This window comes from Nelusetta ayraudi, unplaced genomic scaffold (genome assembly GCF_046127955.1).
Source record: "Nelusetta ayraudi isolate G7.1 ecotype Tasmania unplaced genomic scaffold, CSIRO-AGI_Nayr_v1 ptg000221l, whole genome shotgun sequence".
Taxonomy (NCBI): Eukaryota; Metazoa; Chordata; class Actinopteri; order Tetraodontiformes; family Monacanthidae; genus Nelusetta; species Nelusetta ayraudi.
In genome coordinates, this window is record NW_027466270.1 from 244,594 (window position 1) to 263,515 (window position 18,922).

Consider the following 18,922-nt stretch of genomic DNA (forward strand, 5'->3'; position numbering starts at 1 on the left):
TGCTGACGTGGCTTCGGGTTGCTGCTCCTCTGTGCACCGCAGCTCTCTCTCTTTCTCTCCCTCCCTCCCTCTCTCACTCTCTCTCTCTCTCTCCCAGGCTGCTCTTCCTCCTCCTTCCTCTCTCCCTTCGCTTCCCCCTGAAGCTGTGTGTTTTGTTCTTCCCTTTCCCCGACCTCCTCCTCCCATCTCTGTAACCCTATTTTTTCTATTTCTTCTATATTTTTTTTTTTTCCTTATCTGAACGCTGCGATTGGGGACGGCGGCTTTGGTTTTCTCTTTTTGGGGAAAAAAAAAAAAAAAAAAATTTAATGACAAAGAATCCATTACTTCTGAGGACAAGACAACTGCTTCCTCTAAAAAAAAATTGTTGTAATTGGTTTCCACACAGTTCTACAATATATATGCGTATGTATAAACACAAGCTGCGAGAGATCCGAGCACTGATGTGGTTTTACTGGAAGGCGGACAAGAAGCTGAACTCGTAAGCCCCTCCCCCTGGGAGCAAAGCTCCGGCGAAACCCTGGTTTTGGATGAGTCCCCCCCCCCCCCCCCCCCGCTTTCCAGACGTCGCGCTGGCCTTAGCGGACCTTTCATCCGAGTCGCGGCTCCCCGCTCCGGGGCTTAAAGCCGAGCCCGCGTGCCCCATCACGCTCTCCAATCAAATAAATACTGCCCCACTTTGAAGCCTGGCGAGGGCCGAGCCAGCGCGAGTCTCTGTTTAGATACGCCTGGCTGTAATTACGCGAGCGCTACCGCGGATCATCCAAAGTTACAGTCCCACATAAAACAAAACCTTAACCGAGGGGGAAGGTCGTAACAGGCAAGCGGGCCGATCGCTGCAGTCTCCGGGTGCAGAAGGGGGGTAAGCAGCCGGCCTGGGGCTGCAAAAGTCCCTCTGTGTCCTCGACAGCGAGGCTCAGTTTGAGTTTTTCCTGCCGTACCCCAGTCGGCAGCTCAGCTTGTGAGGTCATTTTATCCAGCGGCTCGATTTTTCCCTACATTAACTCCATGAATTTGCTACCGGGTGAGGACTTCGGCCCGGGCCTCGTAAAGTACAATTTGTCCAAAAAGTCGAAATCCTACCCCCCCCAGTGTCGAGGACACGGATCAAGCAAAACGTGCTCATTAAACATGATTATGACACGACGGCGGTCATTTTGGCCCCCATTAGAACCGCAGCCGAGCTCGCCGAGAACACGTCGGCCCGTGACCCCGTTAAAAAGAGAGCGAGAGAGGAAGGAAGGAAAAAAAAAAAAGAGAGAGAGAGAGAGAGAGAGAGAGGGGGAAAAACCCCGCAGAGAGTGTGCGATGATGTGTTGGAAAAAAAAAAAAGGCGCGCACGAGTGCAGACATGCAATCATTAGGCAAACATGTGGAAGGGATGATTCATTTGAAACTACCGAGGCCGTGAAAACAGAAGGCCCCTTTCTTACCTTTATGAGATGAATGGGAAGCGAGGAAACAGGGCAGCGATGCCGTCTAGCCTGCTCAACTCCAGCGCCTCAGCCTTTCCGTGCCTCGAGTGTCCAGCCTCGGCTAATGACTCTTTGCGCGCAGGTCTCCGCTTTGGAGCTTTAACGCAAAAATGTTTTGCCGACGATGCTTGATGCGATGACTGTCGCGATGAGCTAAGGGAAGATGGTGCACTCGCTCTTCCACTGAGTCACTTGGCACTCATTGCCGAGACAACTGTGAGTCCACTGTGAGAATCAAGCCACTATGCTAGCTGGAAAAGCTAAACAGCTAATCTAATTTTTTTTGCTCTAATATCCCTGGGGATAGATTTTGGAACTACTGGCTGCTGCACACGCCGGACTCGACTCGATTGTGCAACGTCAAACTGAAGCTAAAACCCACCGAAGCTCACGTTGAATAGGCGCAAGGCAGATTGGCATTAGCCTATTAGCCTAGACTAACCAAAGTTAGCTAAAGTTGTCGAAAGCAGTGCAACTTAGGACTTCTTCTGACCCATCAATTAATTATGTTGTCGTCACACTAAACTCCAAACACACCACAACATTTTTGTCTGATTTTGAAAAAACAAACAAACAATGTCTGTCGGTGTTTGTTAAGCTAACGCTGGCTACCACACTGACTGAGTTTCCTGCTACATTCTCCAACATGACTACATTGAAAAAAAGTAAGCCTTTTGAACAGGTACCTAACCAGTTAGCGTCCAACTTTAGCCTCGCGTCTTTCTTTGTCGTTTTCCTTCACTGTCACCCGTCCAAATGTCACGACCCCCTTTGTGAAGAAGAGTGACAGACAGGGGGGCACTTGTTGTCTCCGCAGCAATATTTGCAATCCCACCGGAATGCTGTGAGTCCCATACAAGGGGCGGGGGCAGGGGCGGCGGTGCTATTTGGACTCGGTGATGACTGAACGGCCAATTACCGGACACGTGACCTTCGAGCCCATTTACGTGCTTGTGTGCTCACTGACAGATGTTCCGTCGAGGGGGGCCAAAGCCCCCCTCCCGACTCTGGAGGCGTTCTCACCCCAAAATGTATTGAAATCGATGACTGACCCAATGCCTTGCATTGCTGAGTCTCATGACTTTCGACGATGTGGCATTTCTCATTCCCTGTATTGCCACCCTCACACACACACACACACACACACACACACACACACACACACACACACACATGCACCGACAAACACAGAAAGAAAACACACATGGACTAAATGAGGAGCGAGGAATCTCTCATCTGGTGGCCTGAAGTAGCCGTTTGAAATTCACATTCCTGAGAAACATGAGCTGTTGTGGCCCCCTCCCAGTGGACACACACACACCTACACACTCAGGCTGTGGAAGGGCTCTGATTGGAAAGGGACCCCGGTCCAAGAGAACGCTCTTTTGATTGTATATAACAACCTGCTATCAAAAAGAAAAAAAAAAAAAAAAAAAAAATCCTTTAACTTTTCAAACAGGAGCAGCTCCAGTTTGCGTCCACTCCTCCCTCGGTGTGCCTTTCACCCCCTGAGCTGACCCTTGACCCCTGTGCAAACGGCCCCTCCTGGCGCAGTGCTGAGTCATTGTCTCTGTGGCCTCCGCTGAACACGACGCAGAACTTTTTTTCTGACACCCTCGCTGTCGTTTCCCGACGGGCCCTCCGACCTGCGTCCCCGTCTCCTCCGTCTCCTCCGTCTCCTCCGTCTGACAGGCTGAAAGGTTGTGCGCCTCTTCCTTTCCCCCCGCCTTTCGTCCCCCCCCGCCCCCCCCCATACCCCCCTCCTGCTGTCTGCCATAAGTCAAAGATTCTGTCAATTAAAGCAATGTTTCCCCGGCGATGCCAGGCTGAATTCCTCAGGCAGCACCTTGCCAAGACATGTGCTCTCCGCATGATGCGTCTCCCCCCCCCCCCCCCTTTTCTTCTTCTCCGTCTTCTCGAGACTGGCGTTCAAAGAGGAATCGTGAAAACAGGCGCGAGATTTAACGCTGACCAGCGCGCGGAATGACAGGCGAGCAGCGTGAATTCTGATTCATGCAAACATTTCTGCGATGTTCTTCAAACGACGCGACGTCAATTTCTTGCATCCTTCTCAGCGTGCACGCAGACCTAGTGGAAAGAGTCGGCGAGTGCACAAGCACACGAGGAAGGTGTTGAAGAGAAACAGCAACCGAGTCTTGATTGAGATTCCTGAACGTCCCTAAACCCCCCCCCCACCCCCCCACCCCAACTTTCCAACCAGCTCTCTTTGCGTTGGTCGGCGCACCGAGTCGCTCCGCTGTTGCATTTTCCAGGCCGTCTGTCCGCAATTCCAAAAATGAGGGGGGGGGGGAGGTGCGGGGCTGCGGGGGCGTTTGGTTCGCTCGCTTCCTGGCCGCACCGAGCGCTACAAAACCGCCGTAGCCGCAGCCCCTGCCACTCTCTCTGCGGTCACGTGGAAGCTGCTGCTGCTGCTGCTGCTGCTGCTGCTGCTGCTGCAGACCGTACGTTGAAGATCTGCTACAGGAAGCAGAGGCGCCTTCTCGGCCCGCGTCGGAATAATAATCCCAATAAGAGGCTTCACCCACGATACGGCCAGCGTTCGCTTCCCGAGCTCTGGAGATGAAAAAAAAAAAACCCAAAAAAAACAAACAGCTCTTGTTTGCCACGAATGCATCTCTGACCTCGACATTAACGCGTTCACGGTCTCCTCCTCGGACGGGTCGGGTGGGCCGCTCTTCATTCCGGGGTCCTGAAAACACCCCGCCAGGAGGGAAAAAAAGGAAAAAAGGACGAAAGAAAGAAAGAAAGAAAATCTGTCTGGCAGATGTGTCTCGGCAAAATGGAGGAAATAGTTGAGGCTGCAGAGTGGAACCATGCAGACGGAACCGTGTCTGTCCCGGCTCTCTTTCTCTCCCTCTGTACGCGTCTCAAACAGCCATCTGCCGCTGGTATTTCATTTTCCGCACTCATGTGCCTTTTTATTTCTTTACTCTTCTCTCTTTCTCTCGCAAATATTCTCCCCTTCGCCCCCCCCCCCCGTTTCCAGGCCTGTCCTCCGGTGTCCCGGCGTCTGTTCGCTCCATCAGCGGTGGTGGGATAACAGGGGAGTGGGGCGGGAGGGTCGACAACAGAGTCTCACAGGATCACATGTTTTTGTCATTAGGCCTCTCGTCCCGAGCCGGGACTGGAAACGCTCCACTTGATTTTTTTTTTTTTTTTTTTTCCTCAAACTTCGAGTTTATTAGATTAATCCCGTTACAAAAGATTTGTGGCACTTGCAAATCACCAACACTCTTTCCTTCTTTTTTTTTTTAATGTGTTTTAACAATGTTCCCATTACGAGCTTCCTTAAGCTGCCAAGTATAACTCCGACTTTCCCCTGTCGAACCCCCCCCCCCCTCCCGACCCGACCAGGTGATTCTTTCCCGGAGGACTTCTCCATCTTGGCGACAGTCAAGCCCAAGAAGGGCAGCCAGTCCTTCCTGCTGTCCGTTTACAACGAGCAGGGCATCCAGCAGCTCGGACTGGAGGTGGGACGCTCCCCCGTCTTCCTGTACGAGGACCACACAGGCAAACCCAGCCCCGAGGACTACCCGCTCTTCAGGGGGGTCAACCTCGCCGACGGAAAGTAAGTGCGCCGTGTGCTGGAATTAAAGGAGTCTTTTTTTTTTATTATTTTGGAGAGAAAACTGTTGACAAAACCTTTGTGGTGCTAATCATAAATGACGCTAGTCATCGTTTGATGCTAATCATCGTTTGATGCTAATCATAAAGGTTGTTTATGATTTAGTAGCCCTCCTGATTAGCCCTCCTGCCCACCTTCTGCCTCCGTATCTGACGAGATTAGCACAACGACAACTTGTTATGCAGTAGCTGTCCTAGCGCAGTTTGCTAGTTTTCATTGCGCGCCACTGCTTTGCGTCCAGTTTCGGTTGAGATGTCCCTAAAGTGTGGGCGTTAGTTTCCGGGATGTAAGATGTAAGCAGAACCGTTATTACACATGAGCTAACCGCTAAACCCGGGGTGTGTTTGAACACCAAAAAAAAAGAAGAAAAAAAAAAAAAAAAGACAGCAAAGCTACTGTTAGCTTTCAGGCGTGTAATCCAATAAGGCCGTGAGCAAACTGCTCCTTCCTTCCTTCCCAGGTGGCACCGAGTGGCCATCAGCGTGCACAGGCAGACCATCACCCTCATTCTGGACTGTAAAAAGAGGACCACCCAGAGGCTGCTCCGGAGCGCTAACCCCATCATCGACACCAGAGGAATCGTGGTGTTTGGAACCAGGATACTTGATGAGGAAGTCTTTGAGGTAGGCGACCAGGCCGCATCGCCACGGTCACATACTGAAGGGGGGGTGGGCCTCCAATGAATCGATTCTCTGTTTTTTGTTTTGTTTTTTTTTCTTCTTCGAAGTTGTAATTTGATTCTCGTGTCCACGAGGAATGTTTAGCGGCCCACTTATTCTTTTGTCAAGGTCCCGGGTTGTAAATGATTATTCATACCCTAAAACTCTGTTAGTTACCAGAAAACAGTGCATGTAGCCCACTGGTTACAGCCTCCTGCAAAAAAAAAAATCTTCCACATATTTCTGAAAAGATGAGCGAGGAAAAGAAAGTCTGAGGTCGGATGTTTCTCATTGTTGGGGAGTTCATTGGCAGGCCAGGAGCTCGGATCATCATTTTCTTCACTCTTCGTGTCACTTTGCTGGGGAATGAATCCTCAAGTGAACCTTCCTCCACTTCTTCTTCCAGCCGTGACAAATCAAATTTAATTTTAGCTGCTTTATTTTCTACATCCCCCGCGTAAAAAAAAAACAAAACATTATGTATGTCTGCATCAGCTGCTGCTGCTGCTGCTGCTGCTGCTGCTGCTGCCCCTGCTGTTGTCGTTGCTAATTTGAAGTTTGTCCCCCTTTTTGCCGCTACCGTGCAATTAGCACCTGCTAGCCAAAAGGGTACATTTCTCTCTGCGGCTCAACGCGCGCATGTATTCGGAAACGGCCCGGGCACTTCAGTCCGCCGGGGCTTTCAACAAGCGGCGACAGGTTTTCATTGTGAGAATGAGGGCTTTACGTCTTCCTTCCCCTCTTTTCAAACTCAGCGTGGCAGGAGATGAAAGATGAACGTTAATCTGGCCAGTGACAGGAAGTCTTTGGCCGCAGGAGACGCACGGGGGGATAATTTGAGGTGCGACGGGACGAAATGCCTTTTTTTTTTCTCACCCTGCCTGAAGAATGAGAGGCTCGGCGTGGAGAGGGCCTAAAGTAAAGCTTTTTGTTCTTTTTGTGTGTGTGTGTGTGTGTGTGTCGGCGTATATTTGCGTCTCTTAAACATGACCTCGGTGGGAGAGGGCCGCCCTGCCGCGAGCGCCCCCACACACAGGGCGACGAGAGGCGTGCGGCAAGGAATAGTGTTGTCTTTGTCCTGTCAGAGTCGTGCTTGTTTAAAGGGGGATTAGTGTGCGCGGCCGAGGCCCTCGATAATAATTAGTAACAGAGGCTGACTGATGTGACTGATGCTGAGCCAGCTGACCTTTGACCTCCTTGCCGGGGCCGCTAGAAAAGGCGAAAAGAAAAAAAAAAAGAAAAAAAAAGAAAGTCATGTGACGTCACCGCGCTCTTTAAAACAACACAGGCGACGTCGGGTTTGCTGGAGCATGTGCTGCCGAGTGACAGGACGTGAAAACTGAGAGGCGCCTGCCACGGCCGCCGAACGCACGCCGCACACGTTTCTCCACGGGGGGGGAGGCCGACGCCACGTCCACGTCGCTGCTTCGCTTCTGCACTCGAGCAGTTTGAGCGGGCGAGCGGGCGAGCGGGCAGGCTTGATGACTTCAGTGTTCATCAGAGGCGGGGTTTTGACATTGGATGGTTAGCGTTTGAAGTTTTGAGGCCAGTTTGCCAGGTTAGTTGGTTCAAATCTGAAATGGGAAATGTGATGCACATTAGGATTAGTCCCCCCCGCAGAAGGACGTGGACTTTATTCGCCTAAAGTCGCTGACTTAAACTCGACTAAAACGTTCCGCCTTTGTTTACGCGCCCTTGTTTCCCCCGAGGCCGCCGGGTCGTTAGGAGACTGCTGCGGTCCCCAACGAGGGGGGGATTGCGTTCGCCATGTTTTCCTATGATTAAAGTGATGATACCGGGGCAATTTGAAAGACCCCCTCCCCCCCCCCTTTCTGCATCTCGGATTGGTGCTGGCGGCCCTGTGGACCAAACGTGGGAACAGACACATACTCTGTGAGGCGATGTTAAAGCGGCCCTCCTGCCGTGTGTCTGCCAGATGGGAGACGGGATCGGCTCCAGTACATGCACAAAATGGAAAATGTGCCACATAGTTTCCAAATTATGTGCACGCTGCCCTCCTTCTTTTTTTTTTTTTTTTTCCCTTGTCTCACTCCCTTATCCCCTCGGCAGTTTAGCCGGAGCCTTGTGTTGACTTTTGCCAGAATCACTTAGCACCGCGAGATGTTGAGCAGGAAAAGGCGCAGGATCACTCCCCCCCCACCCCCCCACCCCCCTCCCCCGCTGGCATGTTTGATTTCACCAGCAGGCCAGTTAATTCCGTTAACTCCCAGTTTCCCGTCTCCTGTCTCTTTTGAAAAAACAAAAAAACAGAGCAAAACAAAAAAAAACTGAATATGGATGGATGCTGTGGGCGAAATTCAGCTGGCGGAATAACAGCGAGAGGAGGAAGTGATGTCACAGCGCCATCTGGGTGTGCCGGTCTCCAGCTTTTTTTTTTCTTTCAGTTTTTTTTTCACTGGCCTGCTTCGCAGACAGGCAGATCTTCTTCTCCTTGGCGATCCGTTTTGGAGACAGTCGCGAACCGACGCTGCCCCGCGCTAATGACGCTAACGTTAGCACTGTCAGCTAAAACATTTTCGATTTGGAAACAAGATAGTACAGACCCGCATGCCGAGAGGGACGTCCTCTGGCTGCTGTAGCAAGTTCTTTGTGTGTTTCACCTCCTTGTTGGTTTAACGTGAGTTAGCGCTCGCTCGGCTGAAGGATGCGCACGCGCTGCTTTTCCACGGTGAACACTCACGGCTGTGAAATCTGCCCTTTTCCAAGGAAGAGACAGGAAAAGCAAGAAGGTGAAAAATGCTTCAACGGAATTTTGATTGTTTTTTTGACTGTGACCACAGAGAGATTTCCTACGCACCGATGAAATACAGCCAATATCTGATAGTCAGAGTCAGATCAACAAAACATTTGATGTTTTCTTTACCAGCCAGTTGATGTGCTGTGGACAAGGAAGAGATTTTACCAGTCATAGGGGGTCACGAAGGGAAAAGTTGGAGTTGCATGTTTGACCCCTCACATTCACTTCTCATCACTTTTATGGAGTGGATGTTTACAGTTTAGCACGGAGTGAGCCGCCCAACTCTCCAAAGGCCGGGCCTGCAAGACTCAACGTCTACCCCAGTTTCCACTCGCACTGTTGTTTTCCTTTGGGCCCGCCAAGACAAAAACCCAGAGATGATTTAATACCCATCCCTTAGCCCTGAGTGGAGCCAGCAAAGCAAATGGCTGTGGTTTGTTCGGAGGGGGAGCTGGACACAACCAGGACAGATGGACTACTCAGCCTCTCTCAGGTAGTCGTCAGGGAGAGGATGGAAGAGAAGCCCAGCGAAGCCGGGCAAACGCAGCACTTCCAGTCCGGCCTCCGTTGTCGCGGAACCAAAAGCAGTGGGCCCTCACCCGCTGGTTTTGCCGTAGCAGACCTGGATTTGGCCTTTTCGGGTTGTCTTGTTATAAAGACCAAAAAAAAAAAAGCACGAAGGTGGTAGAAATGGTCGGACAGGATGGCATATTGAGGAGATACCTGACAATAAAGTCTACAGGGAGGTGAAGGAACGATGCCAGAAGTCGGGATGGGGTTGGTTTTAATGGGATGATACGAGTCCTGGGAATCCCCCCCGGTGCAACCAGCGCCAGGAAACAGTCGTAAAACCTAGGAGCTGGATGCTCATTAAGCTCTTTACCAAGGCGATGGCATGACATGTTGGACACATCCTGTTTGCTAATTCTCACCCTGGGATGCGCATCCTTTATTTTTATAGCAAATTCTGTGTCAACGCTCCATTTTATCCCGCTCCAGATGAACAAGCCCGAGCCTTTTGCTGCAGAAATTGACTCACAGTTGTTGGCAAGTGGATGCGCAGATTTAAAAATTCGAAAAGGTTTTTTTTTTTTTTTCCCTGCAGCTTTTGGAGTCTTTGTAAGACTTCTGGCGCTGAAATGCAAGGCAGTGCCTTTTGGCCATGTTGGAACAAAGTATGTATGAATTCAATTTTCCGTGCACTCAATTCTGTCTCGAGTGGACGGCTCTGGCACGAGAGCGCGGATTAAACGTCTCCTCAACGTTTAAAAGACAATGTTGGACTTCGCCGACGAGCTGGAAGCGGCTTTGCGGGTGACGGAGCTCAATTTACGAGGCCGCGCTGATCGGGCGGCGACACAAACACAGACGGCGGCGTTTCCTAAAATCTCGATGACCTCAAAGGACATTCGATGGGGGGAGTGAACGTTTGAAATGCGGTGCGGGTTTCCAGCCAGACGAGGGCTCGCTGTGTTCTGGATGCACCGAGGGCCCGGTCGTCGGAGTCAGCGGCTACAAATTAGCACAGCGGCACTTCACAGTGACTCAGCTGACCCAACGAGAAGAAGCCCCGGTGGAAGCTTCCGAAGCCCGCAGGGAAGGTGGGGTTTCCAGCGAGAATTTACCTAACTGCGCTCAGATGTTTGCCTCGCAGCCCCCCCCCCCCCCCCCCGACCCCCCCACCTCGACCGCCCCCAGCACCTCCTCCGCCGCGTCGAGCGGGCGCCCGAACTGCGCCCTCAGGCGCTTTTATTCCAGACGTGGATCTCGGCGGTGGGAGCGGACGGGCCAAGCCAAACAACTTGGAAGCCCCCGCGTCCGCTAGGTGAGGCGGCCAACCGCTCTCCGGTTACCGCCGAAGCGGACGGGAAATGGGGAATGTGGCTGACGGTCGTCCTCCGAGACGCGGAATTAAAAAATGGGGTTGGGGTTGGGGGGGTCGAGAAAACTGCTGAACTGGGCGACGACGGAGCGAGTAGGTGACGGCAGCGGGCGAGCGCCTGTTGCACTTGGCGCTCCCTTCGCATGCGGGGTTGAGGCTCAAACGTCCGGGGGGGGGCAGTTGGGTTCGTGCGCATGGGGTGGAAACAAACCCCCCCCCGAGATGCCCGCTAAGCGCTAGCGCTCTGCGCGTTTTCACGGCTGCTCGGCCGCCTCCAGGTGTCTGCCGCGTGCACGGTTTTTCTCCCCCCCCCCCCCCCCCCCCCCCCGCCCCCCCCGACTCGGGCTGGAGTCCGGCCAGACGTTGGGAGTGTCGGAGCGCCGGTGTGGGCTGGCACCGAGGGGTTGTGTGTGTGTGTGTGTATATAAATATGTCGAGAGCTCAGACCTCCCCAGGACCATCACCCCCTCCCACTCCGTAGAGTCTTTCCTGACGTCCGTAGTTGCAATAAAGTGCAGTGCGCCCCCCCTTTTGGCTGTTATTCTTAGTGTAGTGTGGGGCTGTAAAAAAAAACCCAAAAAGATAAACAGAGTCGTTATCAGGTGTCCCCTGGGATCCGGGGACATAATGAGTTTTTCACTCTGCGCTGTTTATCCCGTATGCGCCGCTCGCTCCGAGCCAGGGGGGGGCGCACACAAATTCCAGGGGATGCTGAGCTCTCCGAGAGGTCACCTCGCCCCAAGAATAACCTTTGTATGCGAGTTTAGTAAATGGAGGTTGAAATGGCTGTAATTTTTTGCTTTCAACCCCTTGCATCATGTATTCTTTTTATTTTATTTATTTTTTTGGCTTCAAACCAGAGTAATCCCGTGGAAGCCCGTCCTCCCTGCATCATGAGCTGCAGGAGCCAGGCTGGAGCACTCTCCTGCCCCCACCTGGACACAACCAGAACACCCACAAGGGATCATTTGGGAGCCAAAAAAAAAAAAAAAAAGAAAAAAAAAGTTTATCTTTTCGTACATAACTTTTACAAAAAACAGAAATGCGCCTCCCGTGAACGTTTGAGGTGTTTTTGTTAGGATTCTGCGAGCAATTTTCCAAGCTGGAGTCTCTAACTACTAATGATTTTTTTTCTTTTTTTTCTGCAATGTTTTGTTGGTGCATTCCAACTTTCACCGCTTTCCATAACATGCAGTTAAGCGAGCGAGCGTCGCTCCTAGACTTTCTTCTGTATTTTTTCCCCCCTCCCTCTTCTTCCTCTTCTTCTTCTTCTTCTTCTTCTTCTTGCTCACCAGCAGGGGAGTCGTATTTCAGCTCTGGGAGACGCTGACAGCGGCAGCCCTGCCATTGTCTGTGCATTCCTGCCTTAAGCACCACTCCGAGGTGCCACACGCTGGGCCCAAAGTGAAAAATGTCACCGTCGCCTGCTCCAAAAAAAGTGAAAAAAAAAAAAAAAAAAAGACGATTGCACGGCTCACAGCGATCCACCGAGGCTTCGGCTGCGACCGTCTAATTTCATTTTATGTCTTTTCTGCGGCGCGTGTGCGACTTCTTCTTATGGGCTCGTCAACGTGTGCTCGCACCAGTTGTGTATTTTAGTCGCCTTTGTTTCACATATTGTTCTCCCGTGTTGTTGTTGTTGTTGTTGTTTTTTTTGTGTTTTTTTGCTCTTCTAAATTGAGGCATAAGCTGCAATTTCCTGCCTTCTCCTACTCCACCAATCAGCCCCCCCGAGCCGTCGGCGTCCTGCGGTTGCGTCGTGGAGCTGCGCAGCAGCAGCGTCTTTTAGCGCTGAGCCGGCAAAGAGGTTGGGGGGGGCGGCGGCGGTGGCGGCGGTGGCGGCGGTGGTGGTTCGGGAGCGTTCTTCATGCTTCCTTACATCTGTCAAACAGCAGCTTATATAACGCTCGGCACGGCGGGTCCGGCGAGAGACGAGGGGTGAAAATAGCGCGGCTCCGAGTCAGGAAATCAGAAGCAGCCTGTCTGCGGCCGTCACGGCGGATCAAGACAATAGCCTCACTGTGCGCGATTTGTCGTTTTCATGAACCGTGCGCCTTGGTACGACGTCGACGCAGAAATTGTTTGGTTTTTTTTTTTCATTGGAAAATTGGAAAATGAGGTTTTGCTGTGTGTGGGGGCGGGGAAAACAAAGCAAAAAAACAAACAACAACAAAAAACAAAACAGTAAAGTAAAAGTGGCCATGTTTCCATGGGGCCTTGCGCAGTTGAGGACCGGGAAACTGCTCCGCTCGTCGGCTGGAAACCGCAGATTTAGCCGCCTGTTCTGCAGCTTCCTGCAAACCCAGTGCTCAGCGCCAGCTTCCTGCCGCGGCAGCAGGCGCAAATCTGGAAGACGAAGCAAAACTCGGCAGGCCGGTGAGGTCGCCGACCTTGGAGCAGCGCCACGGCCCCCTTTGTGACATCACAAAGTCCCGCAGCATTGGCCTTGCGCTGTCAGAGTAAAGTGTAAAACACACACACACAGCCCACGTTCCGTTCACATCCTTTGTTTGTCGCTTCCTGCTGCAACTGACAGGTGGGCAGAAACAAGTAGGGCAGCAGTTCCCTTTGTGACATCACAACGGGGGGCTCATTTCAACCACTGGACGGTGTAGCGCGCACCCGGTGAGGCAAGGGGAGACAGAGAGGAACTTTGATCGCTAGAAAAGTTGGAGGGGTTTGAGGAGAGTTGGACATTTGGAGATTCGGACGAAGGATTTTCACACGTCCTGCACCGACTGTTCTCACACGTCCAAGTGCAATTTGAAGCTTCGCCGACTGCAGCCACTCAGTGTTTGTGTTTATCGTCTCCATGCCTTTCCATCTGCACTTGGTTTCATTCCGTGCTCATTGTCTGGCCTCCACTTTTACAGGCCCCAAGAACTTTTTTTTTTTTTTTTTTTTCTTTTTCTTCGAGAACCGAATGAAAGAAAAGAAAAGAAAAGAAAAAAAGCCTTCGGATTGGATTGCTCGGACTCTCTGCTCCAAGCCTCCTCTTATTTTCTCTTTTCTTTTCCCCTATCTCTCTCCCTCCACTCCGCAGTTTTGGCTCAATCAAACCCAGCCTCCGGCTCCGAGCCCGAGTTCGACGCCCGTAACAGGACGCCTTTTGTCTGGCAGGCATGCTCGGAAGCTCTCTGTACATGTCACACGTAATTAAACACATTCCGCCTGCACGAGGACGCCCTCGTTAATCTCTAGGTGTTTGATTAATTGTCTAATTTCGCCACAATTAGGACGGCCGGTCCCTTCCGAAAGGGGCCGCGGATAATCCCCCGGCTGTGCATGGAAGCCGGGGGCTGTTTCAAGAACGCTGAACCCCCCCACCTCCAACACAGGTGGCGCTCACGTCCCCCGGCTTCTGACGATTTATTGAAGTTTTCTAGGGTTCTAGAGTTCACTGCAGCTTCTGCTGAAGCCTTTGTAGAAGTGCCGGGATTTTGTTTCCACTACATCCTTAAAGCTCAGCTATAACTTAAAAACCGAGGAAGCAGAGGAGGAAACATCGTGTCATGTCTCGTCGCGCAGGGGGGGGGGGTTTGGTTTTGTTTTATTTCGGGGAGCTCATAGTTCAGTGCGGCGTGTTCGCGTTCGAGGCTCGTCAGCCCGCGGAAAGCATGTTTGTCGAAATTGGAATTGAAGAGAAAAGACTCCAGGCGCTGGTTCATAACCAGAGCCATCCAAGCAGAAATCTTCTGCGGCCGATCCAGAGAAGTTGCGTCACCCCACAATCCTCCTGAAAAGCCCCTGAACGCGTCGCGGTCAGGGGGGGTGGGGGGGGGGCTGACAGCGGGAGCGCTGGTCGGATCAGCGGGTCGGAGACGTTTGGACGCATCGAGCCTCTCGGTGCCATGTGCGTTCTGTTGAGGAACATGTGGCCAACACGCGCGCAAAAGCAAAAACGCGCACGCACCCAGCTCCCCGCCTAGCCTGGGGATCCTTCGGAGCCCCTTTTTTTTTTTTTCTTTTCTTCCCCCTGCTCCCTTTCTGTCAGTCTCCTCGGCTCCATCTTCTCTGCTGTTCTCCTCCTTTAGCATTTCTTCCTCCAGCTAGTGCCTCCACCTCCTGCCAACTCTCTGCTCTCTTCGTGCGAGAGCGTACAGACGCTTGGCTCCGTCGCATCGCTCGGGTTCTGTCGCTGCAGGTCTGCTCATGTTGCCCGTGTCCTTCTCCAATTGTTAAAAACCACCCCGGTGAAATTGTGTGCGTTTCCTTGTGTCATTGGGTTCTCATGCGGCGTTCCCTCTGTGGTCCTCAACTTCTTGGCTTTAAGTTTTTATGGGAAGGTGTGGACTGCCTGCTTCTAATATGGTGCTGAAGAGCTTTATTGTGGAGGAAAAATAAAGTTGTGTATTGAGAAAAGAGCAAAGTCAAAGTCTACCAGTTAAATTCTCCATATTTTTTCCGTCTCCAGTGGTGCAAACTTGCACACTTGATGATCTAAAACCTCCACAGATCTCCAGAAAACAACATATTTAGCCCTCTGTTTATGGCCTCCTGCCAGGAGTGAAGATTCTTTGCCACATGACTGGAAGAGAACAGGGTGGTCTCACTGGGTGGGACCAAAACCTGGCTGCTTACTGCCTCCAACCTCGGCCACATAACCGGCGTCACTTTGGTGACGTCACAAAGGGCTGATTCCCTCGCGTCCTTCCTTTCGTCTGGCACTGTCAGCTCCCTCTGTTCTGCAGCCTAATGCGGAGCGACAGCCTCAGGCCGACGCCTCGACAAGCCTCCTGCTCAGATTCCCCCGACTTGACCCACTTTCAAGCCTGTTCTGCATTTCACCCAAACACCAGGCAGATGTTTGCATCTGCCTGGTGTTTGTTTACACTCTGTCTTCCCCCAAACCTCCGCACTTCCACCCCTCCCGCCACTCTTTGTCGCTATTTGCCTGTTTATTTTCCCAGCGGGTCCGGTCCGGTCCTGTCTAGTCCGGCCTGGTCACGTGACTCCTCTTCTTTGCCTTGTGTTTTCCCAGGGAGACATCCAGCAGCTAATGATTGTCGCGGACCACCGCGCCGCCTACGACTACTGTGAGCACTACAGCCCCGACTGCGAGGTGCCGGCGCCCGACCAGCCTCAGAACCAGGACCCCAACACTGACAAGGATGTGAGTTTGTCCTCGGCCGCCCGGTTTTATTTACTTCCCACATTTTTGATCTCATTTAAAGGGCCTGTGCGTAGGATTCAAGAGTAGTGCATCACAAGGAAGCTGATCTGGATAAACTGATAGCTAGCTAGCTAGCTAGCTAGCTAGATGGATAGATAGATAGATAGATAGATAGATAACTAGTTAGCTAGCTAGCTAGCTAGCTAGATAGATAGATAGATGGATATATAGATAGATAGATAGATAGATAACTAGTTAGCTAGATAGATGGATAGATAGATGGATAGATAGATAGATAGATAGATAACTAGTTAGCTAGATAGCTAGATAGATAGATGGATAGATAGATGGATAGATGGATAGATAGATAGATAGATAGATAACTAGTTAGCTAGCTAGCTAGATAGATAGATGGATAGATAGATAGATAGATAGATAACTAGTTAGCTAGCTAGCTAGCTCGATAGATGGATAGATAGATAGATAGATAGATAGATAGATAGATAGATAGATAGATAGATAACTAGTTAGCTAGCTAGCTAGCTAGCCAGATAGATTCACTTAAATTCAAAACTAAGCTAATTACACTAATTAAAACTCATACTATTTTAACACTGTATTATTTTTGTACAGTGTTTTATTGAGAATTGACTGTCAAGCTAAAAAACACACATATTTTCTTTTCTTTCTTTTTTATTTTAACGCTAATAGATTCCATGCCGGGCCCTTTAAATATTAGATCTTTGGCCGGATCCTGCAGTGAGAAGAGCCTCTTGGCGCTTCTGCCCTGCCAAAGGAAAAGTGCTGACGAGGGGGGGGAGTGCGAGCGAGGTTATCAAGCGGAGTGGCTGGTTAGCAGTGCTTAGGAATGAAGTGCTGTGTCCCTGCACGCTGCCTTTCGCCGGCGTGCCAATACAGACATTTGTGCTCGCTAAATGGGGGAAAAGAGAGGGGAAAAAAAGGGCGTCAGTGAGGTATAAATAATGATGGGGCGTCTTTTCCTCTTGACCTCCTTTTCTATCTTTCGGGGTGGGGGTGGGGGTGCGGGGTGAGGGGGGGGTGTGGGTGCGGGAGCATGTAAACCGAATCGGTTCTTTCATCAGGACGGCAGCCAAGTCATTTGTCATCGTCTTCCGCGAGGTTCTCCTGAGTTTCCGGGCCACTCCGTTGTTGCGCGTGATTGATTGCGCCACACCAACCCAGTAGCGGCGGCGCCACAGTGGATCACACTCAGAAGAGATGTTTTTTTTTTAAATCGCAGAGTTTCGTAATGTTTGGCTCTTTGCAGGCGAAGGAGGAGGAAAGCTACTATTACGAGTACCCCTACTATGAGGACATGGACGGCAACCCGCACCAGTCGCAGACCTACACTGACACAGCAGAGAAGGATGCGAAGGTAGCGCCGCCGTGACCGTGACCGGGTCTTGTGCACGTTTTCCCGTCCGGCCCGTCGAAAACACCCACGATGCCTTTCAGGTGACGGGAGACGACGGCGATGTCATCACCACCGCCAAGGAGGTCTTGGGGGGAACCAGCACCAAAGTCACCAGCTCCAGCTCCAGCTCCGGCTCCAGCTCCAGCTCCAGCTCCAGCTCGGCCTCCGCCACGGCCGGCGGCGGCGCTGACGACACCTACGGCGTGGACGGCGGCCCCTACGGCGACGAGTACGACGGCTACGGCAACTACGAGACCTACTACGACGAGGCCACGCCGTCGCCCGACATCTCCAAGACCGTCAGCGTCAGCGCAGTCGACACGGGCTCCGTGGTGGACCTGGGCTCCGTGGTGGACCTGGGCCTCTCTGGGAAGATCGAGCTGCCGGCCGGGGCCGGGACCGGGTCGTCCAAGGATGTCACCAGCTCGTCCGGAACCTCGATGACCATCAACAGGACAAAGATTACTGTGAGTGGACGACTCGGAGGGCATCGGCGCCACTTTTGGAGCAGATGAATAAGGAAGTTGAAGTGACAGGTTCTGGTCTTTCAGAAGCAGCAAGTTGGGATGTCACGGTATCAAAAATCAAGCTGCACGATGGTCCAAATAAACCCTTTGCCACATTTGTAGGTCGGTCCGTTTGCAATGTCCGCCGCTCGGCGTTCGATTGAGCGGCCTTGACGTCGGAGCAGCTGGACAGATGCATTTTTCACCTTTGAGGGGACTCACGCTCAGAAGTAACATTTTGTAATGTGTTCTTGCAGTTGGGCGCAGGCTACGACGACTACAGCGCCGGCTACGAGTACGGTGACACCGAGTACACCGCCGGCGGAGACGGCACCACCGGCACCGCGGCCATCGACGGCAGCAGCAGCAGAAGCAGCATCAGCAGCAGCAGCAGCACCACCCTGGTCAGCGGCGGCGGAGGAGGCAGTGGCAGCAGCAGCAGCAGCAGCGGCAGCAGCAGCAGCAGCAGCAGCAGCAGCAGCAGCGGCGGCTCCGTCTCCGTCGGCAGCGGCTCCGTCTCCGTGGGAGGATCCTCCTCCGCCGGGGGCGGGTCGGCCATCGCCGGCGCAGGAGCGGGCAGCTCGGTGGCCACCGGGCTGGACTACGACCTGGAGGGCGAGGGCGACTACAAGGACCTGGAGACGTTCAAGGAGGAGCACATCGGCGGCGACTACATCGACGAGTACGACGCCTACACCGACGGCGACTACAGCGACAAGGAGGGCAAAGTGCTGCCCGCCGTCACTTACCAGGACGAGGTACACAGAGCATAAAAACCTGAAGTGTGGTGCAGGTGGTGGTGGTGGCGGCGGTGGTGGTGGTGGCGGCCGTGCTAATGAAGTTTGTCCCCGTTTTCAGCTGGACGGCGTCCGCGGCGAGAAGGGACAGAAGGGAGAGCCGGCTATCATCGAGCCGGTGAGTCCACCGCTGTTTGGACACCGTGTTTGAGCAGCACATGTCGGGCCGGGAGGGGGTGCGGGAGGGGGTGGGGATGGATGTGTGTGTGTGTGTGGGGAGGGGGGTGGGGGTGGCAAGGCAAATATGTTTACGTTTGTCTGCACACATCCAAACACGGATCTGGAGAGACCGTCCACCCCCCCACCCCCTTCATCTGCTCGACGTTTGCTCGACAGCCAAACGCGAACCTCCAGGAACACGGTGTAAATACATTGGAGGTGTTTGATGGTTGGGGGGGGGGGGGGGGGGGGTCTTCGTCGCATTGCACCGTTCGACCGGCCAGAGCGAAGCTGCGGCTGTTTCGCTTCAAACAAACGAGGCTTCTGTTGACTCAGTGCTGCCCCCCCCCCCCCGCTGTTTATATTTGAGCGTGTGAGTGCGTGGACGCATCCCCACCCAGCTGAGTAACACACACACACACACACACACACACAGGCCTAACCAGCAGAACTAAGCAAGATCAGTTGAGCGACGTTTTCGCACAAAGTCGT

At 52.5% G+C, this 18,922-nt stretch overlaps 1 protein-coding gene across 2 annotated transcripts in view; it reads left to right on the forward strand.

Moving 5' to 3' along the window:
• The window catches only part of col5a1 (procollagen, type V, alpha 1), a 66,538-nt gene that overhangs the window by 14,963 nt on the left and 32,653 nt on the right, over positions 1-18,922 (forward strand). For both annotated transcript variants that reach the window (XM_076016240.1, XM_076016241.1), the window contains exons 3-9: positions 4,851-5,064; positions 5,582-5,744; positions 15,402-15,533; positions 16,822-16,929; positions 17,010-17,435; positions 17,732-18,232; positions 18,333-18,389. In XM_076016240.1, the coding sequence (XP_075872355.1) occupies positions 4,851-5,064; positions 5,582-5,744; positions 15,402-15,533; positions 16,822-16,929; positions 17,010-17,435; positions 17,732-18,232; positions 18,333-18,389 (1,601 nt within the window). The remainder of the gene's footprint in view (positions 1-4,850; positions 5,065-5,581; positions 5,745-15,401; positions 15,534-16,821; positions 16,930-17,009; positions 17,436-17,731; positions 18,233-18,332; positions 18,390-18,922) is intronic.